The sequence below is a fragment of the Lycium barbarum genome, chromosome 5, assembly GCF_019175385.1.
Source record: "Lycium barbarum isolate Lr01 chromosome 5, ASM1917538v2, whole genome shotgun sequence".
NCBI lineage: Eukaryota > Viridiplantae > Streptophyta > Magnoliopsida > Solanales > Solanaceae > Lycium > Lycium barbarum.
The window spans coordinates 127486689-127510968 of NC_083341.1; the positions used below are offsets into that span (position 1 = coordinate 127486689).

The following is a 24280-nucleotide window of genomic DNA, read 5'->3' on the forward strand; positions in this document are numbered from 1 at the left end:
ATCACCATATTCGTGGTTACAAAAATTGGGACTTTTCATGGTTATATAACCATGGGATGAACCACGGGTTTATAACACCATACCACATAATTTTAAGAACAATGAAAACAAACATGGTTTCATAGAGAACCACACATTAATGAACCACGGGAAACCACCATCCAAACAGGGGGTTAAGGTAATGACATATTTCAAGTGGTTAACTTATCTACGTAATGAGCGCTTGAGAACACGCATAAAATAATTTCCAAATTTTGAGCCGAAAGTGACTCATTAGAATATTTTATCACGCGTTCATGTGCTCAATCGAAATAACGCATAGTTTGAGTGTTTAGATGAAATTTACGCAAATTTAAGGGGTTGTCAATTTATTCCGCCGGGAAAAAGGAGTCGAGGACATTTTTGTCCACAAATATAAATTTATTTATTCATTTATAACACAAATAAATTTTGTCCCTAATAAATTTCTTCCCAAGAATTTGGTGCATAATTAGATTATTGTAATCTACTTTGAATTCTCCTTCCTTCTTCTTTTTCAACCTTTATACTTCACACCTCAGTCCCTTCTTTTTGCATTTACACCTCTCTCAACAAACAAAAACCTCTTTGCATTTACAAAATTCTTCCTCCAGTTTTGCGAAAAGAAATGGGTTCACTTGTGCCATTTCAAGACCTCAATCTTCAGCTTGAAGCCACCAATTTCACATCTTCTCCAAATCCAACCCCAAGAATCATCCCCCTGATTGAACCAAAACTTGAACCCCTTGATGAGTATACACAAGCTGATCTTCAAACCACCTGTTTTTTTTCCAACCCTAGTCCGAATTTCAAGAACTCCGGTTCTAGTTCAGCCTTCACCCCTACTCCACAATTACCCACTTCTGATTCAATTCCACCGGAGATTCCGCCTGGGTTTGAAGAAACCTATGTTTATTCTGAATTTAAACGAATTTCTGACCAATATAAAGAAGCTTTTGTCGGAAGAATGCAACATTTCGGAGATGTTAAGGTCGTCGAACACCAGCATTCTCATGTTGAGGTTGTGGGAGACATGCCATTGTTTCTGTTAACAACGACACCCAAGCTTCAGAAATTATGATTGCTAGAAAAAGATATCCACAAAGATCATCCGAATTAGTTAGAGTGACAGATCTTAAGCCTGAAGATCAATGTTATCTCCGAGACGTTGTTCGGAGAACCCGAATGCTGTTTGATTCTCTGCGTATTCTCTCAAACAACCAGCATTTGGGTCCTCGTAGAAGGAGAAGAGGTGATCTGAAGGCTTGTAAAATATTGAGAGAACATGGGTTGTGGATGCATCGCGATAAGCGCATTGTGGGGGCGATCCCCGGAGTGCTTATTGGTGATGTGTTCTTCTTTAGGATGAAGCTTTGTGTTGTTGGATTACATGGGCAGTCTCAAGCTGGTATTGATTACGTACCTGCGAGTCAAAGTTCGATCGGGGAGCCAATTGCTACTAGTGTAATTGTTTCGGGTGGATACGAGGATAATCAAGATGGAGGAGATGTGATTATATATGCCGGACATGGTGGACAAGATAAGTATTCAAGGCAATGTGTGCATCAGACACTGGAATACGGGAATTTGGCGTTGGAAAGAAGTATGCACTATGGAGTTGAGGTAAGGGTAATTCGCGGCTTTAAATATGAAGGAAGTGGAAATGCTAGTGGTGACGTTTATGTGTATGATGGACTATATAAAATTGTTGAATACTGCTTTAATACTGGAAAGTCTGGATTTGGAGTCTATAAATTCAAGCTTGTTAGGATAGAGAATCAGGAAGAAATGGGAAGTGCTATTCTTCGTTTTGCACAGAATCTTAGGATCAGACCTTTAGTGGCAAGGCCTACTGGTTATGTTAGTCTTGATATATCAAGGAAAAAAGAAAATGTACCAGTGTTTCTTTTCAATGATATTGATGATAATCGTGATCCGGTTTATTTTGATTATCTGGTGAAGACTGTTTATCCTCCATATGTCTATCAGAATGTGGCAGTGGTAATGGATGTGAGTGCATTGATGGGTGTGGGGATAATTGTTTTTGTGCAATGAGAAATGGTGGCCAATTTGCCTATGATTATAATGGTATATTGTTGAGAGGCAAACCGTTAGTGTTTGAATGTGGACCACTCTGTCAATGTCCTCTAACTTGTCGGAATCGAGTGAGCCAGAAAGGTTTGAGGAACAGATGTGAAGTGTTTCGGTCTAGAGAGACTGGTTGGGGAGTTAGGTCACTGGAGCTGATCCAAGCTGGGTCTTTTATCTGTGAATTTACTGGGGTTGTACTCACACGAGAGCAAGCCCAAATTTTTACAATGAATGGTGATAGTTTAGTCTATCCAAGTCGCTTTCCTGAGAGATGGGCAGAATGGGGAGATTTGTCGCTAATATACCCTAACTATGTGCGACCAGCATACCCCTCCATTCCTCCGCTGGATTTTGCGATGGATGTTTCTAGAATGAGGAATGTGGCATGTTATATCAGTCACAGTTCAAGCCCCAATGCTATGGTACAGCCTGTGCTTTATGATCACAGCCATGCATCTTTCCCCCACCTGATGCTCTTTGCGATGGAGAATATTCCCCCTCTAAAGGAGATCGGTATTGATTATGGTGTAGCAGATGAATGGATAGGGAAGCTTGGCCATCTGCGATTGACTAACTTATATAGTAGTTGATCCAATTTTAAAAATGAGGCGGTACAGCCATTTCTGCCACATCATTTGCTGAGGTAATTAAAATATTCAATTCAATTATTCCTGTTGAACTCCAAAATGTAATGGCATTCAACAATATGTTTTTAAGAGGGCTGACTCTGCTAATATCAGGCTACTGGTATTGGTAGTCTTCTCTCTCTAGCCACCTTTGGCTTTTATTCTTTATCTCCCTGGGACTGATGTCATTAAAATATTGTGGCAGTCTTAAATTTATCTAGCTCTGGTGACTTTTGGATGTGCCATTCTCTTTCTATTGTGAATTCTAACATGCTGGTCGGAACTCCAATTGCTTTGCTGAGTTTTTTCTCAATATACATATGCAGTTTGAATGCATCTTAACTGATTTGTTGAATGTATTTGAAGTTTTGAACTTCTTTTCTTGCTGGTTGATAAGAATTCCCTTTTCCCTCCATGGTTGTCTTTTTAATGGTTTAGAGCATGATTTTGTTTCTAATTAGTTGTGCTCTTCCCCTGATAGATCCCCTCCTTTTTAGTTTCACGTCTAAAGAGCTCTTTGCACAGTTGCTGAGAAGTACTCCCTTGTCCCACAATAGTTGTACAGCTTTTTTTGGCACCCAAGGTTGTGGCCCGCTCAATAAAGTGGATAAAAACCATAGGAGAGCGGGGACAAAATTTTAGATGATTTTGTTTCTATCCACCTAAGTGTTGGTGTACAGAGTTACCCAGTAACAGTACTGGTATCTGGTGAAATAGTTGAAGTTTGCCAGTTGACACCGCCATAAACTACTTTGACAAGCTATTAGATTTAGAGTTCGTTTGGTTTTGTCGATCAAAAATTTTTTTGATAAGGTAAAAGTATTATTAAAAGAAAGGTACCAAGAAGGTACACCAAATTACATCAGAAACAAGCAGACCCTACAAGAGTAACAGATTAAAAGTTTTGAAGAGAATCCAAAAAGTCCATATACTGATCCATGCTCTCTAAAGTATTCTTCTTACACCATACAAACAGATTGAGCAAACAGAGATTCTTAATTCTAGAAATATGATTCTTTTTATTCTCAAAGCAAGCACTGTTCCTTTCTCTCCAAATAGTCCAGAAAATACACAAGGGAATGGTCCTCCTAAGTTGCTTCTGGGTCTTTGTTACTTGCTGCCCTTGCCAGCTCTCCAATAGACTTCTAACATCTGAAGGCATTACCCAAGCTACACGACACAGGTTCAATATAAGTTCCCAGCACTGTTTAGCAACTTTATAGATAAGCGGTTATGTGGTTGATTAAAAGTGCTGACACTGATAATAAGCATTTTATCCATCAAAATGACTGAAAATGTCCTTAAATATATTTACAAAAAATGTAAATTAAAAGTAAGTTTTACATGGAAAGGGTGAATGACAGAAATGGAATTGGATAGGGGTTTTCTTTTGGGATGGGTAACTTAGGTGATTACCAAAAACATCGTGATAAAGTAGTAAAAGTCTTCTCTAAATTAGAAGAGTGTATAAGCTGAAAAGTGCTAGTGCTTATAAAGTGGTCAAACCAACTTATAAGCTTACCAAACGCCCTAGAATATAATAAATATTTTCGAGTTGTAAAAAGGGTTAAAACTGAGGTTTTGAAATGTGAAAAAATTTAATATTCTGTTGAGAAGATGTCAAGAAGCTTGATATAATTGTTAATTTATACAAATATCAACCTCGTTCAAGGGGAGGTTTTATTTTGGAAATGGACATAAAAGTGAAGTAGGTTAGATATGCACCCAGTGGAGGCAGCTATACAAATATGTTTTGAGACGAAGGTAGTAATATAATTAAGGTAAATACTAACAGGATCAACTGGAGGAAAGAATACCCTCGAATTACTATATTTTATTAGTTTCTTTGTGTCCAAGTGTCAGTTGCAACATGAGCTCTGCTGTTGGGTATTTTGCATGTTCTGATTGTTAATTTTCTCATTTAAAGAAATGCTCAAAGAATCCTTCTTAACTCGAAGTACCTTGAAAATATTGGACAAGTTACATGGTGGGTTTTTAGTGGCTTAATTACATGGGACTTTGCTTCCTTTAGTGGTTAGTGGTCACGTACGAGAAGAGAAGGTGGTTGGGGGAAAGAACTAGTCTTGAGACTCATATCAATCTTTGTGAAAGAAAAAATAACAGTTCCGCAGGTATCACCTTTACAAACAAGGTCAAGTTTAAAGATTAAATGTATTCCTCACCAGTAGAGGAGGATAGGTATGGCAATGGCAGGGGGGCCGGGTGGGATGCTTTCCCCTACTAACACCCCACTCTATCTGGCCCAAATTTGCCCCGTACAAGATATTCTTTTTTCATCATTTTCAGTTGTTTATTGTATTTTCCAAATTTGGTTTTTATTTCACGTACATTTCTCTCTTTAGATGTTTAACTTAACAATCAAAGGAAGAAACATCAATTATTGTATATGAACAAATGAATAGAAGACACTAAGAGAATAATCGAATTTATAACGCGATGCCTTGCTAAAAAATAAATGACATACCAGAAGTAAACTTTAAAGATTGAAAAGTTTAAGGTGGTGCACCATTACACCTACCTATTTGCTCCACTTTGGCGATAATGAATTGCTCTTCCACCTTGTTGGGTCTCAACTAAGAGTTCGACTATGCCCTTCCCTGTTTCCATCCATAGACTTGGATATATTATTCAGGTTTTCCTTTTTTAGAACAAAGATGGTATATGATTCTTTGCTTGATGAGTGATGAGTATGCACTTGTATATAATTGCTAAATACCATTCTTTCCGTTTTGTTTTATATTATCCTCTTTCTTTTTATTCCATTTCAAAAAGATTTTACTCAAAAAATAGACCAAATGCTTTCAAGTTATATTTAGTTAGTAGCCATCTAAGGGTGTGGCCTAGTGGTGACTGTAGTGGGAGAAGAAACATGTGGTCTTAGGTTCAATTTCCAGCCGAGGAAAATATCACTAGGTGACTTCTCCCGTCTGCCTAAACCTTACCTTAGTAGATAGTTTATTCAATGGTGGAAGGTAGCAGGTATTTAATGAAAAAGTTTTGGTGCATTCAAGCTAGCCGTGCGGACACCACCATCTTAAAATAAGTTTACATTTCTTTCATTAAATTTAACAACAACAAACAACAACATACCCAGTTTACGCAAACCTTACCTCTACCTTGCGAGGTAGAGAGGTTCTTTCCGAAAGACCCTCAGCTCAAGAGAAAGCATGACAAAAAAGGTAAGACAAAAATCAATGAAAGTAAAGAAGGCATGGCAAAATTTGTCATAAAAAAAGAAGGCATGGCAAAATACTATAGATAAGCATTATGAAGGCATGAAAAAGATTTGTAACAAGTAGTAATAAAAGAATAAGGAATACTAGAATACTAAAATAAGAAAATGACGAAACTGATACTAATCCTACCGGTAAGGAAAAGCAATAAGCGAATCTACTCACTACTGGCCTGCTGCCTTAATCCTCTACCTCCACACCCTAATCTTTCATTAAATTTAAATGTCTACAAAATCTATAATTTTTTTGCAGGGGAAATATACTGGATAACTTGATATAGTTTTTGGGTTTTCTGGACTCGTCGAGACAATAGCTAAAATAGTAAATTCTGCCTTTTTTGTACTCCATCTTGACCTTCTTGGTAGCGATATTAATAAAATTTCCATTACCTTATTAATTTTTTTTATTGACTTGTTCAACGTGACAACATTAATGAGTCGCTAGTTCAATTGCCCCTTGGAAGATAAGGTCCAGAAGTACCATGCAATTGACACCCATTGCATATTTGGAATGTACATGATATTCAATTTTTTCATAAGACATGCTCTAATAGGAGTTGACATTACATGTTGATAAGTACTCCCTCCGTCTAAAAAAACTTGTCATCCTTACTAAAAATATCCGTCTCAAAATCCTTGTCGTCTTAAAAAATAAAGATAAAATTAAGTAGTTTTTCCCATTTTACTCATTGTATTAATTACATCAATGCGTTGATTTTATGAGTTCACATACCAAAACAATTAGTTCTGCGATGTGCTTTTAAACATTTAGTGATGCTTGAAAAATTCAAATAACAAGTGTAATTAATTGCTTCTAATCTTTTAGTCCTTCTCCTTTGCATTTCTTAATACAACTTGTCTAGATTGCCTTTTGTATATAACCGTTTGAGATTAGTATCATTTAAGAGGGAGTACATCATGATGGAGTTGGCGCAAATAGAATAAATATTTATTGAGGAGATATCACATGGTGAAATATTTTAAGAGGATAAAATAGTCAAAATGCTACCCTTATAATGCTTTAAGAGGGTAAAATAGTCAAAACGCTATCCTTATTAATGCTTTCCTAAGGGATGCGTAAATGAAAAACACGACAACTATTTTGAGACGGAGGGAGTAGTAAGTTAATCTTCCATTAGTTGAAAATTCCATTTGTAGGAAGCTCATGTAAGCGGTAGATTATGGATAAATTGTAATGTATCTGGGAATTGGATATATTTGCTTATGTATTAGTAATAGACAAGCTCCTGGAGCTTTCGCTTCGTGGTAAGAGCGCAAAATGTGATGTGTAGAATAGGCGCATCCCTCGAGTTTGAACTCTACTACATTCAAAAACTTGATTTTAAACGGGTATATATTGGTTCTAAGACTTTTGACACTGTGTTTATTGGTTATGCTAAAAGAAGTGTTGCATATAGATTTATGTCTTTGAATGATGTGCCTAGTGATGGGCAAATAATGCTTCGACATCTATGTCTGTTAATTCTCATATTGTACCTTCTTTTGGTGTTATTGCCCATGAGCATGAAAATGAACTTAGAAGGAGTAGAAGACGTAGAATTTGAGAGTAGCTTTAGTCCTGATTTTATCACTACCTTCTTGGCTGAGAATTTTTACATTGATGCTCTAAATGATGAATTGGTGTCTATCTACTTAATGATAGAAGACCCTAAGACTTATGATGGAGCAATGAGATCAATAGATGCGATACTTTGGAAAGAGGCCATTAAAAGTGAATTAGACTCTATAGTTTCTAATCACACTTGGGACTTGTATGATTTGCCTAAAGGTTGTAAATCTATAAGTAGCAAGTGGATATTTAAGAAATTGAGACCTAATGGTACAATTGATAAATATAAGGCTAGACTTGTGATTAGGGGTTTTAACGAAAAGATAGGTGTATCATGTGAATAATTATCGTCGGTGTCAGAAGGAATATGAGAGTGGCGCTAGGAGACCTGAAGAGGAGAATTCACTTGTGATATAGGTAATACAAGAATTAGTACTTTGTCTTATCCAGTATCCTATCAAGACACACTAGGAAGAATAAGGAAAGAATGATTGAGAGAATTATTAAGTTTGATTATATCCTCAAGGTTGACTGGGCATTTATACTAAGTACATAGATTATTGCTTTGGTAATTTGGACGTTTTTGGCAAATTTACATCACCTAATCTAGGTAAAATTACAGCAATCAAATCAAACTTCTTCTAAATCAACACAAATCATGTATAATATTCAACAGAAAACAACTGTTCCTAGTGAATCCGCCCTCATAGCATCACAGCATCAGTCCATTTACGTTTTTTTTTTTTTTCGGTAAGACATCGGCCATTTCCCCCTTTCTTCTCTTAGGTGTAAAATATATGCAATCCTTCTTATTGTGCAGCATGAAATATATATACAGATGCTAGAAAACTTTGTTTGGCTACCCTGTTCATTAGTACTTGCATAATCTGAGATGCAGCATTGATGTAACAGTGTTTAAACCTGTATAGTAGTTCACACGCTGCAATTGAGTGTAACAAGTCTGAAGTGCTAGGACTGCATTCTGTCTCTGGTGTTAGCTCCTGTTAATTCTCATTAAGACTCAGGACTAATGGGTGTCAACTAGTCACCTCGTATATTCTCCTTGCATGCATGAATCATCCATCGTGTGGATGAGAACCAATAATTCTGAGAAACAAGCATGGCCCACATGAAATCGACTTAAAAAATAAGTGTTTTGAATGGCAAATAGAATTCTGAGCTAGCAATGCATCTAGTATAGATTTACTCATCTACTTCTTGCCAGCGTTTTCTGCTGTCATATTAGACTTTGCCTGTGAAGTACTGCTCTGTTAATTGTATGCATTTAGGTCCATGATGGAAAACATAGTCCCCCTTTTTAGGTCAAATGCAATGCATAATTAAAAGCATGATTCTGTACGATTGTTTTTTAAACACGTTCCTTCAATAATGACATTTTCCTTCATTTTACACTGGAACTTTACAGTTCTGGAGGAATGGTGTAAGGGAAAGATGGAAAGAGTCAGGCAGCGTGAACTTGAAAAGTGTCCACCATCTGGCAGTCCCAAATCTTTGAGGGGGTTAACAACAGCTCAACAAGGGCTCTTTTAACCGGCTGGTAATAACAGGTCTGTCAGTTGATATGTGTGTGTGTTATTATAGCATATGCGTATATTATCATGTATCCAGATTCTGCAGAAAATCGATAATTTTTTGCAAGATAACAATGTATATTTTCTCTATGTATTAGATGCTAGTGAAAGACTATACAAAAATACAATGTCAAAGCAACCTCGAGACGAGATTCCCGGTGTTCGACAACCTCAACATCTCAATATTTCACAAGCCTTCAGATCACCTCTTCTCCTTCTATGAGGACCCCAATGCTGGTTGTTTGAGAGAATACGCAGAGAATCAAACAACATTCGGGTTCTCCGAACAGCGTCTCGGAGATAACGTTGATCGTCGGGCTCAAGATCTGTCACTCTAACTAATTCGGATGATCTTTGTGGATATCTTTTTCTAGCAATCACAATTTCTGAAGCTTGGGTGTCGTCGTTAACAGGAACAATGGCATGAGAATCGGCGTCTTCCACAACCTCAACACGAGAATGCTGGTGTTCGACGACCTCAACATCTCCGAAATGCTGCATTCTTCCGGCAAAAGCTTCTTTATATTGGTCTGAAATTCATTTAAATTCAGAATAAACATAGGTTTCTTCAAACCCAGGTGGAATCTCCGTTGGAATTGAATCAGAAGTGGGTAATTGCGGAGTAGGGTGAAAGCTGAACTAGAACCAGAGTTGTTGAAATTGGGACTAGGGTTGGAAAAAAAGGGGTGGTTCGAAGAATCGCTTGTATATACTCATCAAGGGGTTCAAGTTTGGTTCAATCTTGGGGATGATTCTTGGAGTTGGGGTTGGAGTAGATGTGAAATTGGTGGTTTCAAGCTGAAGATTGAGGTCTTGAAATGGGACAAGTGAACCCATTTTTTTTGGCAAAACTTGAGAAGCAGAATTTTAACTTCATAACAAACGTGGGTCTAAGGTATGACGAAAGCTATTTCAGTAAATGTAAGTCTCTGTTTGTTCCTGATTGCTGACACGTCTCTGTTTGTTCCTGATTGCTGACACGTGTATATTGTCTTTCGCCGACGCATAAATCACTAATCCTACTCACTTTGATCCCTCGCTTCTTCTCTTGAAGCCTCTCTCTGTTTTCAGAAAGCTTTTCTTGGGTTGACTCAGTGGTTAATCCTAAGATACTTTTGGTTTTTTTGATCCATGTTCTTTTCTTGTTTGTTTGATATATAGGGTGAATTACTTTTGCAAGGTTTTATTGGTCAAGATTTACTACTGTTTTGGTCAAATTTTGAAACAAGTTTTGGATGTTAATTATTGCTGTTGAATGTGGAAAATGGATTTTTTCCCTCTCTCTGTCGTTTACATTATGTTGCTTGATTCTTCTTACTGAAATGGCACCTGCGAACCATTGGGTCTTAGACGGCGCAATAATCTGTGTGCTAAGTATTTCAAAGCAATTTCCTCCATAGCTCAGTGAACTCGGGTTGAGTGATTCGGCAAGGTGTCCTGTTAGAATAGGAATAGCAATAGGATTTGTATATAGTATCCTAAATGGAAAAGGATTAGGATGTAGTGTCTATAAATAGGGCTCAATGTAATAATGTAGATACTTAATTCAATAATAATATTTTCTCCCATATATTCTGACATGTTATCAGAGCCATAATAGAATATTATCACCGGAACAATTTTTCGGACGTGAACTGTAAGTGTGAAACACTAGCACTGTTTTCCAATCTGTTTCTCTTCAGTTGAGGTCGCTCAGGTCTTCTGAGCACTTTATATCAGTTTGCAGAAGATTCCGATGGCCGGAATTAGGGTTCCGGCGACTGCTGCACTGTTTCTGGCAGATTTGCATTTTTTCGGCCACTTTTTTGACAATTTGTTTTCCTAGCCTGGTGTGTCTGCAATTCCGCACCTACCCCAGCAGTTATTTCTGACTTCCATTCACTTTTAGTTTTCCGGCGAAATTTTCCGGCAGCTGGTTTCTGGCAGCTTCTGGATATCTGTTTTCTTAGCACCATCAGCTAAGTTTTGTCCCTGTTTTGTATGTCTTTCTTGAAGTTTTGAGCCATGTCTCTTGGATATGATATTTTTGGCTCCAAAAACACGGGAATCGGAACTTCAAGCCCTATGATTACTTTCAAACCGTTAATGGTAAGTTCAAACTATTTAACTTGGGCTTCCTCGGTTGAGTTGTGGTGCAAGGGTCAAGGTGTTCAAGACACTTAACGCAAAAGGCTATTGTGGTTGACGAAAAGGAAAAGGCTAGTGAGACAGATGGAAAGGCCAAAGCACAGTGGGAGAATGTTGTCGCTTAATTATGTCGTCTTCTGTGGTGATCTATTGATCCCAACTTGATGCCCTTGTTCCATTGCTTCCAGACATGTTATTCAGTTTAGGAAAAGACTTGTGCTTTATACACTAATGACATATCTCGATTTTATGATGTGATATCTCAGATGACCAACTTAAAGAAACAGGAATCAGATATGTCTTGGGACAGGTACAGGCAGTCATGGAGAAATTTGAGCAGTTGCTGCCAGTCACTACGAACATGAAAAACAACAGGAGCAAAGACAGATGTTGTTTCTAGTTATTACACTTACTGGACTTCCTACTGACCTTGATTCGGTGCGTGATCAGATTTTGGCTACTCCTACGGTTCCTACAATTGATGAACTATTTTCTCGTTTGCTTTGTCTTGCTGCGCCTCCTAATCACACAGTGGTTTCATCACCAATTGTTGACTCCTCTATTCTCGCATCTCAAACCATAGAGAATCAAACATCTCACTCTATGGATAATCGACGAGGAGGAGGTCGTTTTGGAAAATCTCGAACAAAGTGTAGTCATTGTCATAAGTTTGGACACACTCGCGACGTATGCCGTGCTCTACATGGTCCACTACCCAATGATGTTCAGTGTCGTTATTTTCATAAGTTTGGACACACTGGTAACGTATGTCGTGCTCTGCATGGTCAACCACCTAACAATGCTCATGTTGCTCAGACTGACACTATAGGAAATCCGAGGCTTTTATCTGAAGTTGAATATAATCAGTCCCTAGCTCCGGGTAAAGATAAATTAGCTCCTCGCTCTCTTAAATGTGTCTTTCTTGGTTATTCTCGGGTTCAAAAGGGATATTGTTTCTTCTCACCTGATCTCCGTCGATATCTTATGTCTGCCGATGTCACATTTTTTGAGTCTCAACCTTTTTTTAGGTCTCCTTCTAATCATCCTGATATCTATGAGGTCTTACCTATACCTCAGGTTTTATCTACACCGACCTGTGAGGAATCTACAGTTACTTCTACATCTCCAGTCACAGTGCCACCACTTCTGACTTATCATCATCGTCGGTGTCCAACATCAGACCCAACATCAGGTCCAAATGATTCATGTCATGCGTCGGACCCGACACTTACTGCGGACTTGTCTCCTTCTGATCAGCCAACACTTCAGAAAGGTAAACAGTTCACTCGTAATACTAACCCACATTATACCCTTTTAAGTTATCACGGTCTATCTTCATCCCATTATGCCTATGTATCATTATTGTCCTCTGGCCCCATTTCTGAGTCTATAGGTGAAGCCCTTTCTCATCCCAGATGGTGATAGGCTATGATTGACGAGATATCTGCTTTACACACGAGTGGTATTTTGGGAGCTTGTTCCTCTTCCTCCCTGTTGGTTGTCGTTGGGTTTATGCAGTCAATGGTATGGACGGCCAAGTTGATCGGCTTAAGGCTCGCTTTGTTGCGAAGGGGTATGCACAGATATTTGGGCTTGATTACAGTGATACTTTCTCTCCCGTCGCTAAAATAACATCTGGCCGTCTTTTTCTATCCATGGTTGCTGTCCGCCATTGGCCTCTTTATCAGTTGGACATGAAGAATGCTTTTCTACTGGGTGATCTTGAGGAGGAAGTTTATATGGAGCAAACAGCTGGTTTTGTTGCGCAGGGGGAGTCTAATCTGGTGTGTAGATTGCGTCGGTCACTTTATGGTGTGAAACAGTCTCCTCGAGCCTGGTTTTGTAAATTCAGCACAGTAATTCAGGAGTTTGGCATGACTTGCTGTGAAGGAGATCATTCTGTGTTTTATCAACATTCTGCTCCAGATTTGAGTATTTATTTGGTGGTATATGTTGACGATATCGTTATAACTGGCAATGATCAAGATGGCATCACTAATTTAAAACATCTCTTCCAGACTAAAGATCTTGGCAGATTGAAGTATTTTCTAGGTACTGAGGTTGCCCAATCCACGTCAGGTATTGTTATTTCGCAACGCAAGTATGTCTTAGACATTCTTGAGGAGATAGGAATGATGGGATGTAGACCCATTGACACTCCTATGGATCCGATTGCTAAACTCCTGCCAGGACAGGGGGAGCCACTCTGTGATCCCGGAAGATATAGGCGGTTGGTTAGGTAAGTTGAATTATCTCACAGTGACTTGACTTGACATTTCGTTTCCTATGAGTGTTGTGAGTCAGTTTATGGATTCTCCTTGTGATAGTTACTGGGATGCAGTTATCTGCATTCTGCGATATATTAAATCAGCTCCAGGTAAACGATTGCTTTTCGAAGACCGAGGCCATGAGCAGATCATTGGATATATAGATGCTGATTATGCAGGATCACCCGCTGATAGACGTTCTACATCCGGATATTGTGTGTTAATAAGAGGTAATTTGGTGTCCTGGAAGAGTAAGAAACAGAGTGTCGTTGCTCGATCTAGTGCTGAATCAGAATATCGAGCAATGGCTGTAGCAACTTGTGAGCTAGTTTGGATTAAGCAGTTGCTCAGAGAATTAAAATTTGGAGAAATCAGTCAAATGGAACTTGTGTGTGATAACAAAGCGCCCTTCATATCGCATCAAGTCCAGTATTTCATGAGAGGACTAAGCACATTGAGATTGACTGTCACTTTGTCAGGGAAAAGATACTCTCCAGAGATATTGTTACTAAATTTGTGAAGTCGAGTTATTAGCTTGCTGATATTTTCACCAAGTCACTCGGTCGTCCTCGTATTAGATACATCTGTAACAAGCTCAGTACGTATGACTTGTATGCACCAGTTTGAGGGGAGTGTTAGAATAGGAATAGGAATAGGATTTGTATATAGTATCCTACATGGAAAAGGATTAGGATGTAGTGTCTATAAATAGGGCTCAATGTAATAATGTAGATACCTAATTCAATAATAATATTTTCTCCCATATTTTCTCACATATACAATTAATTTTTTTCTAATTTTTTTTTTCCCAATGGTTTTATCTCTTTCAAAGTACGAGTTTTTGTATTGACTTTTATGGCAAGCCTTCTGCATTTACTGGACTTTATTTTTAGTTATCACAATTTGCTAGGTCTATATTAGCATATCATAGTGTGATATTCTTTGGGTAGGGTTCGTTAGTTTTTTCCTGTTCTTTTGAGTAGATCCTGTTTATTTTGTACCTGCATGTCACAAGTTTTTTTGATTTGCTCATTAGTGGTGCATGAATTTTAATTGTTGGCTACAAATCTATTTTGATTGGTTAAGTTAAACTTAATTATCTTTTTCCTTCTTTGCTATTGAAAATACATCGCTTCTGTGATAAAATGTTTAATGAAATACCTAATCGGAAAGAGAATTAGAGATAAAATGATTTAGCGAGTAAAGAATATACTGAAGGAAACACCCCAAACTTATGCTATTAGATTATGGTAAAAATCTACAAGATGGTTTATATGTCTTAAGGTACGGATTAGGAAAACTTCTCCTTTGCACTCAAGCAACTATTTGCTTAAGAGAAATTTGATTGTTAATTTTGGTCACTCCCTTTGAAGACATACATGGTTCTAGCACCTCCATATATACAAATGGAGATGAGTTCACAGACATTGTTGGGCATACATACAATGTTTGAGTAAACAAATTTGGGCAAGCTTTACAAAGTCATAGATTAGTTTCCTGGCATTCAAATCCCTGTTATTTCTGATATGGTGCATTAATCGTTGATGTCCTTCCTAGTAAAAGGTCCCCTTCTGAAAATTTCAAAGTTTTCACTTGCAACTAAGTGTAAAACAGATCATCTAACGCTCGACCAAAGATAAAAAAAGGTAATGAAAAGTACACGACACAATTTTGTTTGCTGTGAGTTGTCTGCTGCTATCATTACCCAAATTTACACATGCATGTTCTGATTTATGGCCTGTTTGCCTGGATCCTGAGTTTAATGTGAAATTTTGGATCACAGTAAAAACAATATACCTCAGTAAAAACAAGACATGTCATGCAGAGTCCCTTTTAATAACTGCTAGGCTAAAGAAGTTGTGTTATTGGCTCAAGCCTTGATCACCCTGACCTTAGGCTTGTGTCTCCAAAGGTTTGTGGTGCTATTTTCATCATCAAAAATCCGCTTAGGATATTCTAAGGCCAAAGGTAATTATCTCTCATTTAGACATTGGAGATGTATTTTAAATTTTTTATTGCTATTCTTGGATTTTGCATATCTTTACCTACTGAGGTTCAAATGTGTTTTCGTAGTGGTCAAGTTCTTATCTGTTTTTTCTTCAGGAAAATAATCAGTATCAGCTTATCTGTCTTTTATGGGCTCAATTTGCTGCAGGGCAGGGGGTGCAAACCTGTCTGGTAGTAAGTTCCTTGATGCAAAAAGAGCTATTGAGAATTAATGAGTCATGTCGTTATATAAAGGTTACCTATTTGTTAACTATTATCACAGAAGCAAAGATAAGATGTTGTTTGGTTCTGAATCAGCATCTCAAATGCTGTACGTAATAAACTTATTGGCTGGAAAACACATTGCTTTTAATACGAACAAAACAATATTTTTTGTTTTTCCCTTTCTGATCTTACTTGAAGCAAGTGGTTGATCTTAATACATGATTTACTTTTGGAGCGTTTTAACCTTTTATATTTATAAAGTGTGGTTAAATCAGAATATTTACTGATTTAGCACAAGATAACCATTAGAAAATATATACTGATTTATGAAAGTGTTCTTTGGTCATCTTTTAAGTCAAGTATGGGATCTTCTTCTTCTTCCTGCATAATATTTCCCTTCTTTCTCCTCTTTGAGCACAACAAATAAACAGACCATCTAACGCTCGGCTATTTTTGGCTGGACGGCCGAGGCATGAGAGTTGTTCTAGCTGCTGTTGGTATTTGTTATCCTATCAGTAAGTAGTATCTTTATTTGGAGAAATTTTTATTAATTACTTGACCAGGGCATCGGTCATACTTCATTGGAGTTCCAAAATACATGAAAATTGGCTAAAGATTGTAAACATTGTTCCTAAATAATTTGAACAAGTTTCTTTACATCATTGTTCCTCTACTCGAACTGGATTGAGTTAGGAACAAGTTGCAGAGACGGTTGAGACCTATTGCTCAAGTTGGTAGCAGGTAAAATTGTGGTCTCATTTTTTCTCATGGGACAAAATTGAGCTAACCCTATTCTGTTCTTTTAGGTGGAGAATATCTACAGATCCCTTTCCACTTCCTTGTTTCTTTCCTTGTGTCAGTGAATTTTGTCCATCTCTGCATAAATAAGATGATGGTTTATATTTTACAAAATTATATTGTAGATTTACCTTTTATGATTTCCAAAACCGACAATTTTATCAGGTAGACTTCAGAATCCAGAGCACTTTTCTGGATGTTTACTTCCCTTTCTCTTAAAGTTCTTTTTTTTTTCTTTCCATGGTAATCATAAAATAGGGATCCAGAATTTTTAATTCAAGACAAAAAAACTCGCAACTTCGAATGATAATAACTCAGAAGCCAGCTTGCAAGTTGACTCCCCAATTTGGGGGATAAAAGGCTCTGATTTCTTGTTTCAAATTATTTTAGTTGTGGATTGTGATGATGCTTTTGATTTTTTGAGTGTTGGGACGAGAAAACTTGTCTGGACACAATGATTAATTTTTGTAATACTTTAAGAAATGCGATTGTCCCCCCACCCCAAGGTGTAAATGTGATCTAATGCTAACATCTAGAAACTAACCTAACAACCTTTCTGAAAATAGAGAAAATGTCAAGATCTCAATAAGTTAAGATTCAGACCTACAAAACAACTGACATATTGATTAAAATTAAGATCTTCATGAAGCGCAAGCCAATGAAGCCTAAATATCCTAGATTATGGTTGATTTTCAACTACACACTTTATTTTTGTTGGATCCTATTACTGTCTAGACTATATCTGAGTAGAATTTTCTTAAATGCTTACGTGGCAGAGTGTGCGTGTTGCACTCTCTTGTGGAGGACATGAATAAGAGTGGAATATGTTAGAGGGTGATGAAGAACCAATTAATGTAGAATGTTACGTATAATGTAAAATGTTACATATGCAACTTGTTGTTCGTACTTACTAGAAAAGGTCATTTTTACAAGCTTGTTTTAAAAAAATATTGACCAACCAAACATGAAAATATTGAAATAATCAAAGATTTGAGAGATAAATTTGGACCTTCATTTTTTAAGATTTTGGACAACTAGACCATCAATTTTCCACTAAAGATGTTTAATGGCAAGGCCAAATACAAAACATTTGCTAACGGTAAAAGAACAAAATTGAACAAAACTTCCATAAGACAGACAATACGATAATTCCCTTTTAGAGAACTCCGAGAGGTTTATTTTCTCTGACTAATTTTCTTTCACGAAGTTTAAGATCCCAAATCAGTTAGTATTTCCAATTTAGTAGAAACTTTCAATCAGAAAACGCCACTATTGAATCACGAACCTTCCTTTTTCAGCTGTTCTTGAAATGCTACAATTATCGTCACTTTGTTCAATATGATTGGTGCCCTTTTTCTACCATCTTCAGGTTTACTTTTTCCTTTAATTTGCTTCTTTTTCAGGTCAAACAGTTCTTGGGGTTTTTAAAATTGTGCTTCATTCTGGGTTTGTGTTGAGGGTAGCAAAAGAAAAAATAAATTATGAAAGTTCTTTTAGGATTAGATGTTTTGCTATTTGATCGAGAAATGTAAAAATGGTTACTTTGATTTTGAGTTGTTGCATTTGGTGAGCTAAATTTTCACTTTAGGACCATTTTTGTATCAAGTTGAGCATGGAAGTTGAAAGTTCAGAAAGGGAAAGCATAACTAAGAGTATACTTAGGTTAAAAAGTTACTGCCTTTCTTTTATATTCCCTCTAATGTAAAACTATTTAGTGAGATTTCTTGTTTAAATAGAACAAAATAAGCTTTCTTGTAAGTTTTGATATGACCCTTTTTGAGTTTCTGTAATTCCCTTCGGAAGTACCCATGGAAATGATCCTAATTTTATCAGTTCTTTTGGAGGTAAAATTGGGTGAATTAGCCCGGTCAAAAGTTTCAATAGCTTCTGCTTGCACCGTCTTGCGATTCAATGGAAACAAAAGATATCCACTTTTTGCAGAATCTGTTAAGGCAGTAGTAATTGTTGCCTGCAACATGAATAGTAGGACGCCTTATGAATGAACACGATGTAGTGTACTTGGCTGGTTTCTACCATTCAGTTGCTCCCAAGTGGGGTGTCTTGATGGCAAAAGCCATCAAAAAGTGGAGGACTTTCTCATTTCCATCCCCGTGTACCAAAATAAAAAGTTGGAGGTGTAGATAGCCAGTTTTGCTCTTAAAAAGTTGTTCTAGCATATCTAGTCAAATAACTGTCACTAGATCACCTAATCTAATTTTGGTAATAGAATGACTGATATGGAATCGTGATGTTTGAAATTCAGTTGAAAGGTATATGAAGGAAGCAGAAGAGATTCGCCGTGCTATGTTGCCTGTGGAACTAATTAAAAGAGTGCATACCATCGCACAACGCTTTTTCCTTGTTCTGCTTCAATAGTATTACTAATGTTTTGTTTTCTGTTTTGTGTGAATTTTGTAGAATATAAAACCTTCTATCGTGGTAGATGAAGGAAATCCAGAAAGAAGCATATGTCGAACAGAAGGATGCCAAGCAGACTGCTGCAGTAGACCTCATATCTAGGCTGAACAATTCTCGGTCCTATTCTGATTCAGGCAGCGTGAAAGGTAAATTTTCAAAATTTTCTGCAGCTATTGGAATCAGTAAAAGAAAATTTTGTGCTGAATTAAATGGCATAGCAAGCTTCAGTCAATTGTATATGTTCTAAGAATCACACTTACCGTTATATCTGCTCTGACGTCTTTGAATTGCCCAAGCGATTCACTTGCTTCCTTCTGAATTTGGTTAATGAATTGCGGTAATATGAAGCACAACTTTATTGTCAGTTGTAACACATCAACTTTATCTGTTTTAATTCAATGCATGTTAGCTCTTGGAGAAGTAGTTTTAATCCTGTCACATATCGTAGGACCATAGCACAATGTTCTACTTCTACACTAGATCTAACACAGTATACAGAAGTAGATCATACCCAGAGAATATCCAACAATTTGTGACTGATCTTGGTCCTCATACAACAATTCTTATCCTGGAGCTCTTCCGATATATCTGAGAATGTGGATTACTGTGTCTCAGTAACCACTAAATGGAGTTTGAAGAAACTGACTGATTGCATTTACCGTGAATGAATTATCTGGTCATGTAATCGTGAAATAATTCCGTTCTGCAACCAGTTTTTGAAATCTATCAGGATTCAGGGTTTTCCTGTTGGTTCCCCTGGATTTCTTTCTTCTAATATGTCCAATGTGTAGTTGCATTGTAAGCTGACATTGTTTTTCTTGGACTATGCTACCTCAATTCCCATAAGGTACTTTGTTTTTTCCCCCAATCTTTGGCCTCAAGGTGGTTAAACAAATACTGTTTGAGTTGAGTTTAATACATTTGTCATGAAAACCATGATGAAAGAAACTGAATGATCAGCTTCACTTCAAGTCATCCCAAACTGTTGGACTGGACCAAACAACTGAACCTTCGAAACTATGCCAAGAAGGATTATTTACCATATAATAACCATTTTAGATGGCATACCAAGCCTGGCCCTGAGAAACAAACTCTAATGTTGCTCCATATTTACCTCCTCAGCTAGTTCACCATACACAAACTCTGTTAATATCGAGCTGACCAAGCGGTCAATGATGCATGTTGTTAATTGTTAGCAACTGAAGAGAATATTTCACTCTAATCGAGGTCATAAATTTGAGTGTACCTTTGGCAATAGGCGAGCCATCAACCAATCAAATTTTCCATCTGGATCCACTTTCACAGAATATAACAAGTGTTACCCTAGCAACAGTTCAGTCATTTTGTCTATGGTGACATCTCATTAGCTTAGATGTTCCAATGTTTTCGCTAATAGTCTTTTTTTACAGTAACATTAGACAAAGACACAAAGTTGATATAAATCATAATCGAGACACACAATGATAGTTAGAAAGTTATAAATGTGATGTAATTAATGAGAAGAACAAGACATTTGCATATGACAATAGATGGAGTGGTGGTATCTGCTAATGTTGAGCAACGGAGGGGGGGGGGGGGGGGGTGGGGGTGGTTAAAAGACGAGTAATTAAAGGAAATGACATATTTTAAGTGGTTAACTTATCTACGTAATGAGCGCTTGCGAACACGTTTACAAACAGACCAGCAATGGAGCTATTTCACAAAGCAAAAGTCATATGTTTACAAAGTCACCATGATAAATACTTAACAGCTGATGAAGATGAAGAATCAGTAACACTAGATCGTAACGGGGCGTCAAAAAACGCGAAATGGGTTGTCGAATTTGTGGAAAAAATAAAAAGTTGTTATGGGAAGTATCTTACTGCTTCAAATCAGCCTTTTCTTCTTGGTATGACTGGTCAGAAATTTTGCCTAAAAGACTTGATTCTTCAATCGAATGGTCAGAAATATGACTGGTCAGAAATTTTGCCTAAAAGACTTGATTCTTCAATCGAATGGGAACCCCATTAGAGAAGGTAAATGACTATATTTTATTCATTAACTCTAATACTCCCTCTGTTAAATTTGTTTGTATTACTTTCCTTTTTAATTTCTTTCAAAAACAATATCTCTTTCCTTTTTCCTTTTTTGGCAGCTGTTTAGTATTAACTTTCCATGTTTATCTTTAAGATCACAAGATCAAAGTATATTTTTGTACATCCCACATATCTTTAGTCTAAAACACAAGATTCAAAAGTCTTCTTACTTTTTGTTAACGTCGTGTGACAAATAAATTGAAACAGAGGATGTAAATCTGTGACTTTGCTCTACAATTTCCATTATATGAAAATAGCTAGCAACATCCCTATTTATAAATTATAATACTCCCTCAGTCCCAATTTATGTGACACTATTTGACATGACATGAAATTTACGGAAAAAAAGAAGAAGAATATTTTTGAAATTTCTGGTAAAAAACAAGCCTTAGATATTTGTGAGGCGGTAAATCATCTCATAAAGTTAAAATTGTTTCTAAATATAGAAATGTGACATTCTTTTCGTGACAAACTATAAAGGAAAGCATGCCACATTAAATTGGGACATTGGGAGTAGTACGAAACCTTTTTAACTCAAAACAGGAAAAGTTATCAAAACGGCAAAACTTATTCCTACTAATTAAAGTAACCAAATTCTAACCAATTTTGATTTTCTACAACTTTGAATTATTTTCCAGGGAAACAAGTGCAGTTAAGGACTCGATATGGGCAGTTTTTGAGAGGTAATGGGGGGTTGCCACCGTGGAGAAATTCGGTGACACGTGATATTCCTCATAGGACTAGTACTCAAGATTGGATACTTTGGGATATTCATGTTGTTGAAATATTGTCACATTCTCCGGTGCCGACGCCCGCGCCTACGGTGGTAAATCATTCGGATTCGTTTGCTTCAGAATCTAGTTCTCCTACTACTACTGGTTCCTCAAAATCCTTCAACTTTTCTAGACAAGAGGTATTTCTTCTATTTTCGGATGTTTGATCTTTAAGTTCAATGATTTTTTTTTCTGCTTAACTTGAGCCGAGGGTTTATCGGAAACAACCTTTCTATCTGCTGAGGTAGGTGTAAGGTCTGCGTACACTCTATTCTCCCGGACCCCACTTGTCGGATTACACTGGGTATGTTGTTGTTGTTGTAAGTTCAATGATTTATTTATTTCGCACAAATTTCAAATTTGCAACTTAGGAAGTATCTTAATTTTACCCTTTGTTATATTTTGGAATCATTTTGCCATTAGCAAATTGTCTTCTTGTTGTTTTTTACTTTAGGGGTCGTTTTCTTGGAGAGGGATTAGGTGAGTTATTCCGGTTCTAAATTTGGAATTAAATTTATCCCATGTTTGGTTTGAGGTATTAGCTAAAATCGGTATTCAATTTAAAGACTATAATCTGAATAATTTATCGCATATAGAAGGTGTGATAAGTTACCAAAGTTATAGTTCTGGTTTTAATCCCAGGATTATAATCGTAGGGAATCCTGGTCTTAAACCTAACTGCCAATAAGGGGATGTTTGGATTGTAATCCAGGATAAAATTTGGGATTACATTTACCATGTTTGGTTATGGGTATTAGCTGATACTGGTATAAATTTTGAACCAAAATCTTGCCATTAGGTATTAGATTCCTAGGATTTTTAGTCCCTGGATAATTCTGTTTGGAACCAAACGACCCTAAGAGAGCTCCAGCATGGACCGGATGGAGTTCACATGCCAAGATAATTCGGAAAAAAGTTTAAATATATCCCTCTAGTTCTGACAATGGTTTGAAATTAGGCTTCTTTATGCTTTAGTTTGGAACCCCTTATGGTTATGGACAAATGCGAGATGATCTGTTATATGAATAGCCTTGTACATGAGTATTTTTTTAACCTTTTGGCTTATGATTATTAGTATTATTTTCTTTTAATATGTTGATGTTCAAGTCAGCTTATTTTATCGTTTGCTAAGTCCATAAATAAAAATGTTTGGTGAATTTGTTAATTTGGGATGTGAATTCAATGATTATATGTTATGGTACTCAATTATCTGTTTTTTCTCTCCTTTTGGCAGTCAAGTGATTCTTTGGTTAATTCGCCGCCTAAGTTGGGAGATTGAAAAATCCAGCTACATCCATCTACCGCATCACGAAGCTAATCTTAGGCATTTTTGTTCATTCTTTAGTTCAATCTTTTACAGGGCCTGTAGGAAAACTTTTGAATTCGTCTTTGTCCCCATCAGTCTATTCTGTTCCTGTATAGTCAGCTGATTTTATTCTCCATTGATGTTCTCGCTAACATGTTAACTTCTTGTTATGGTGTATCCTGGCAACAGATTTGCAAATCCAAGAATGCCATTGTAGGTCAAATGTGGGGAGCACTTACATGATGCAGTAGATGGATGTAGCTGGATTTTTGTATCAGGAAGTGAGGAAGGTGGATGTCGTCTAAACGTATTTCCATTGTTTATATAAGGCTTTGAGTGCTGAGAAAGTAAACAGAGATGTATTTACTAGAATATCTACTCTGGATGTTAATATCATACTATTCCTCGGATTAATGAAGGATTCCTTGTTCATTATTCAGGAGGAGATCCCTTGAACTGTTTCTGTTCTTTGAAAATTAATATTAGCACCATTGAGAATGAGGTGCACCACTTAATCTCTATTAAAAAGAATAGCTGGAAGTAGTACTTTTTTTTATCCTTAAGGAGAAAAAAGGCTAGAAAAAACATTGTACCTGACATTGGCTGGGAGTCCGGTACATCCTTTATATTGTACCTAACATTGGCTGGGAGTCTGGTACAAACTTTAGGCTCCAAGTAGGGGGATAACATAATTGAGATTGGCTTAATTTATATACAAAGATATTTTAGACGATGACGACAACAGCAACAACATACCCAGTATATTCTCACATGATGGGGTCTTGGGAGGGTAGAGTGTACGCAGATCTTACCCCTACCTTGGGAGGTGTAAAGGTTGTTTCCGATAGACCCTCGGCTCAAGATATTGTAGAGAATAATTATATTATTATAATATTTTAAACTTTTCAAACCCCGCAATGTGGGAATAACAAGTTATTATATTTTTAACTTGTAAATAACAAGTAACATGCCTAACTTTCAATTTAGATGGTTATGCAATTATTTTTAAGAGTTAGCTGACCGTGTGATTTTTTTCAATGCACTATCACTATATTTACGTCATACTCAATTGAGATAACTAGCGTTGTTCTGTTTGGATTTGACGCATTATATTGTTTGCTTCCCAATTGATAAATGGTTTCTCTTTTTTTTTAA

General features: G+C 36.8%; 1 protein-coding gene and 1 pseudogene across 1 annotated transcript; one reads left to right on the forward strand and one right to left on the reverse strand.

The window, feature by feature from the left end:
• LOC132641491 (histone-lysine N-methyltransferase family member SUVH9-like) lies at positions 1-23640 on the forward strand (annotated as a pseudogene).
• LOC132639771 (histone-lysine N-methyltransferase family member SUVH9-like) lies at positions 9322-9987 on the reverse strand. The gene is made up of 2 exons (XM_060356193.1): positions 9864-9987; positions 9322-9680 (listed from the first exon to the last, which is right to left on the reverse strand). The coding sequence occupies exons 1-2, from the start codon at positions 9985-9987 to the stop codon at positions 9322-9324; spliced, it is 483 nt and encodes a 160-aa protein (XP_060212176.1).
• Positions 23641-24280: the final 640 nt, after the last annotated feature.

Excerpts from the sequence above, each read along its gene's own strand:
- LOC132639771 (XM_060356193.1), bottom strand. The coding sequence starts at position 9,987 with ATGGGTTCACTTGTCCCATTTCAAGACCTCAATCTTCAGCTTGAAACC. Across the intron at positions 9,681-9,863 it reads AAACTTGAACCCCTTGATGA|ACCAATATAAAGAAGCTTTT; the intron begins GTATATACAAGC and ends AATGAATTTCAG.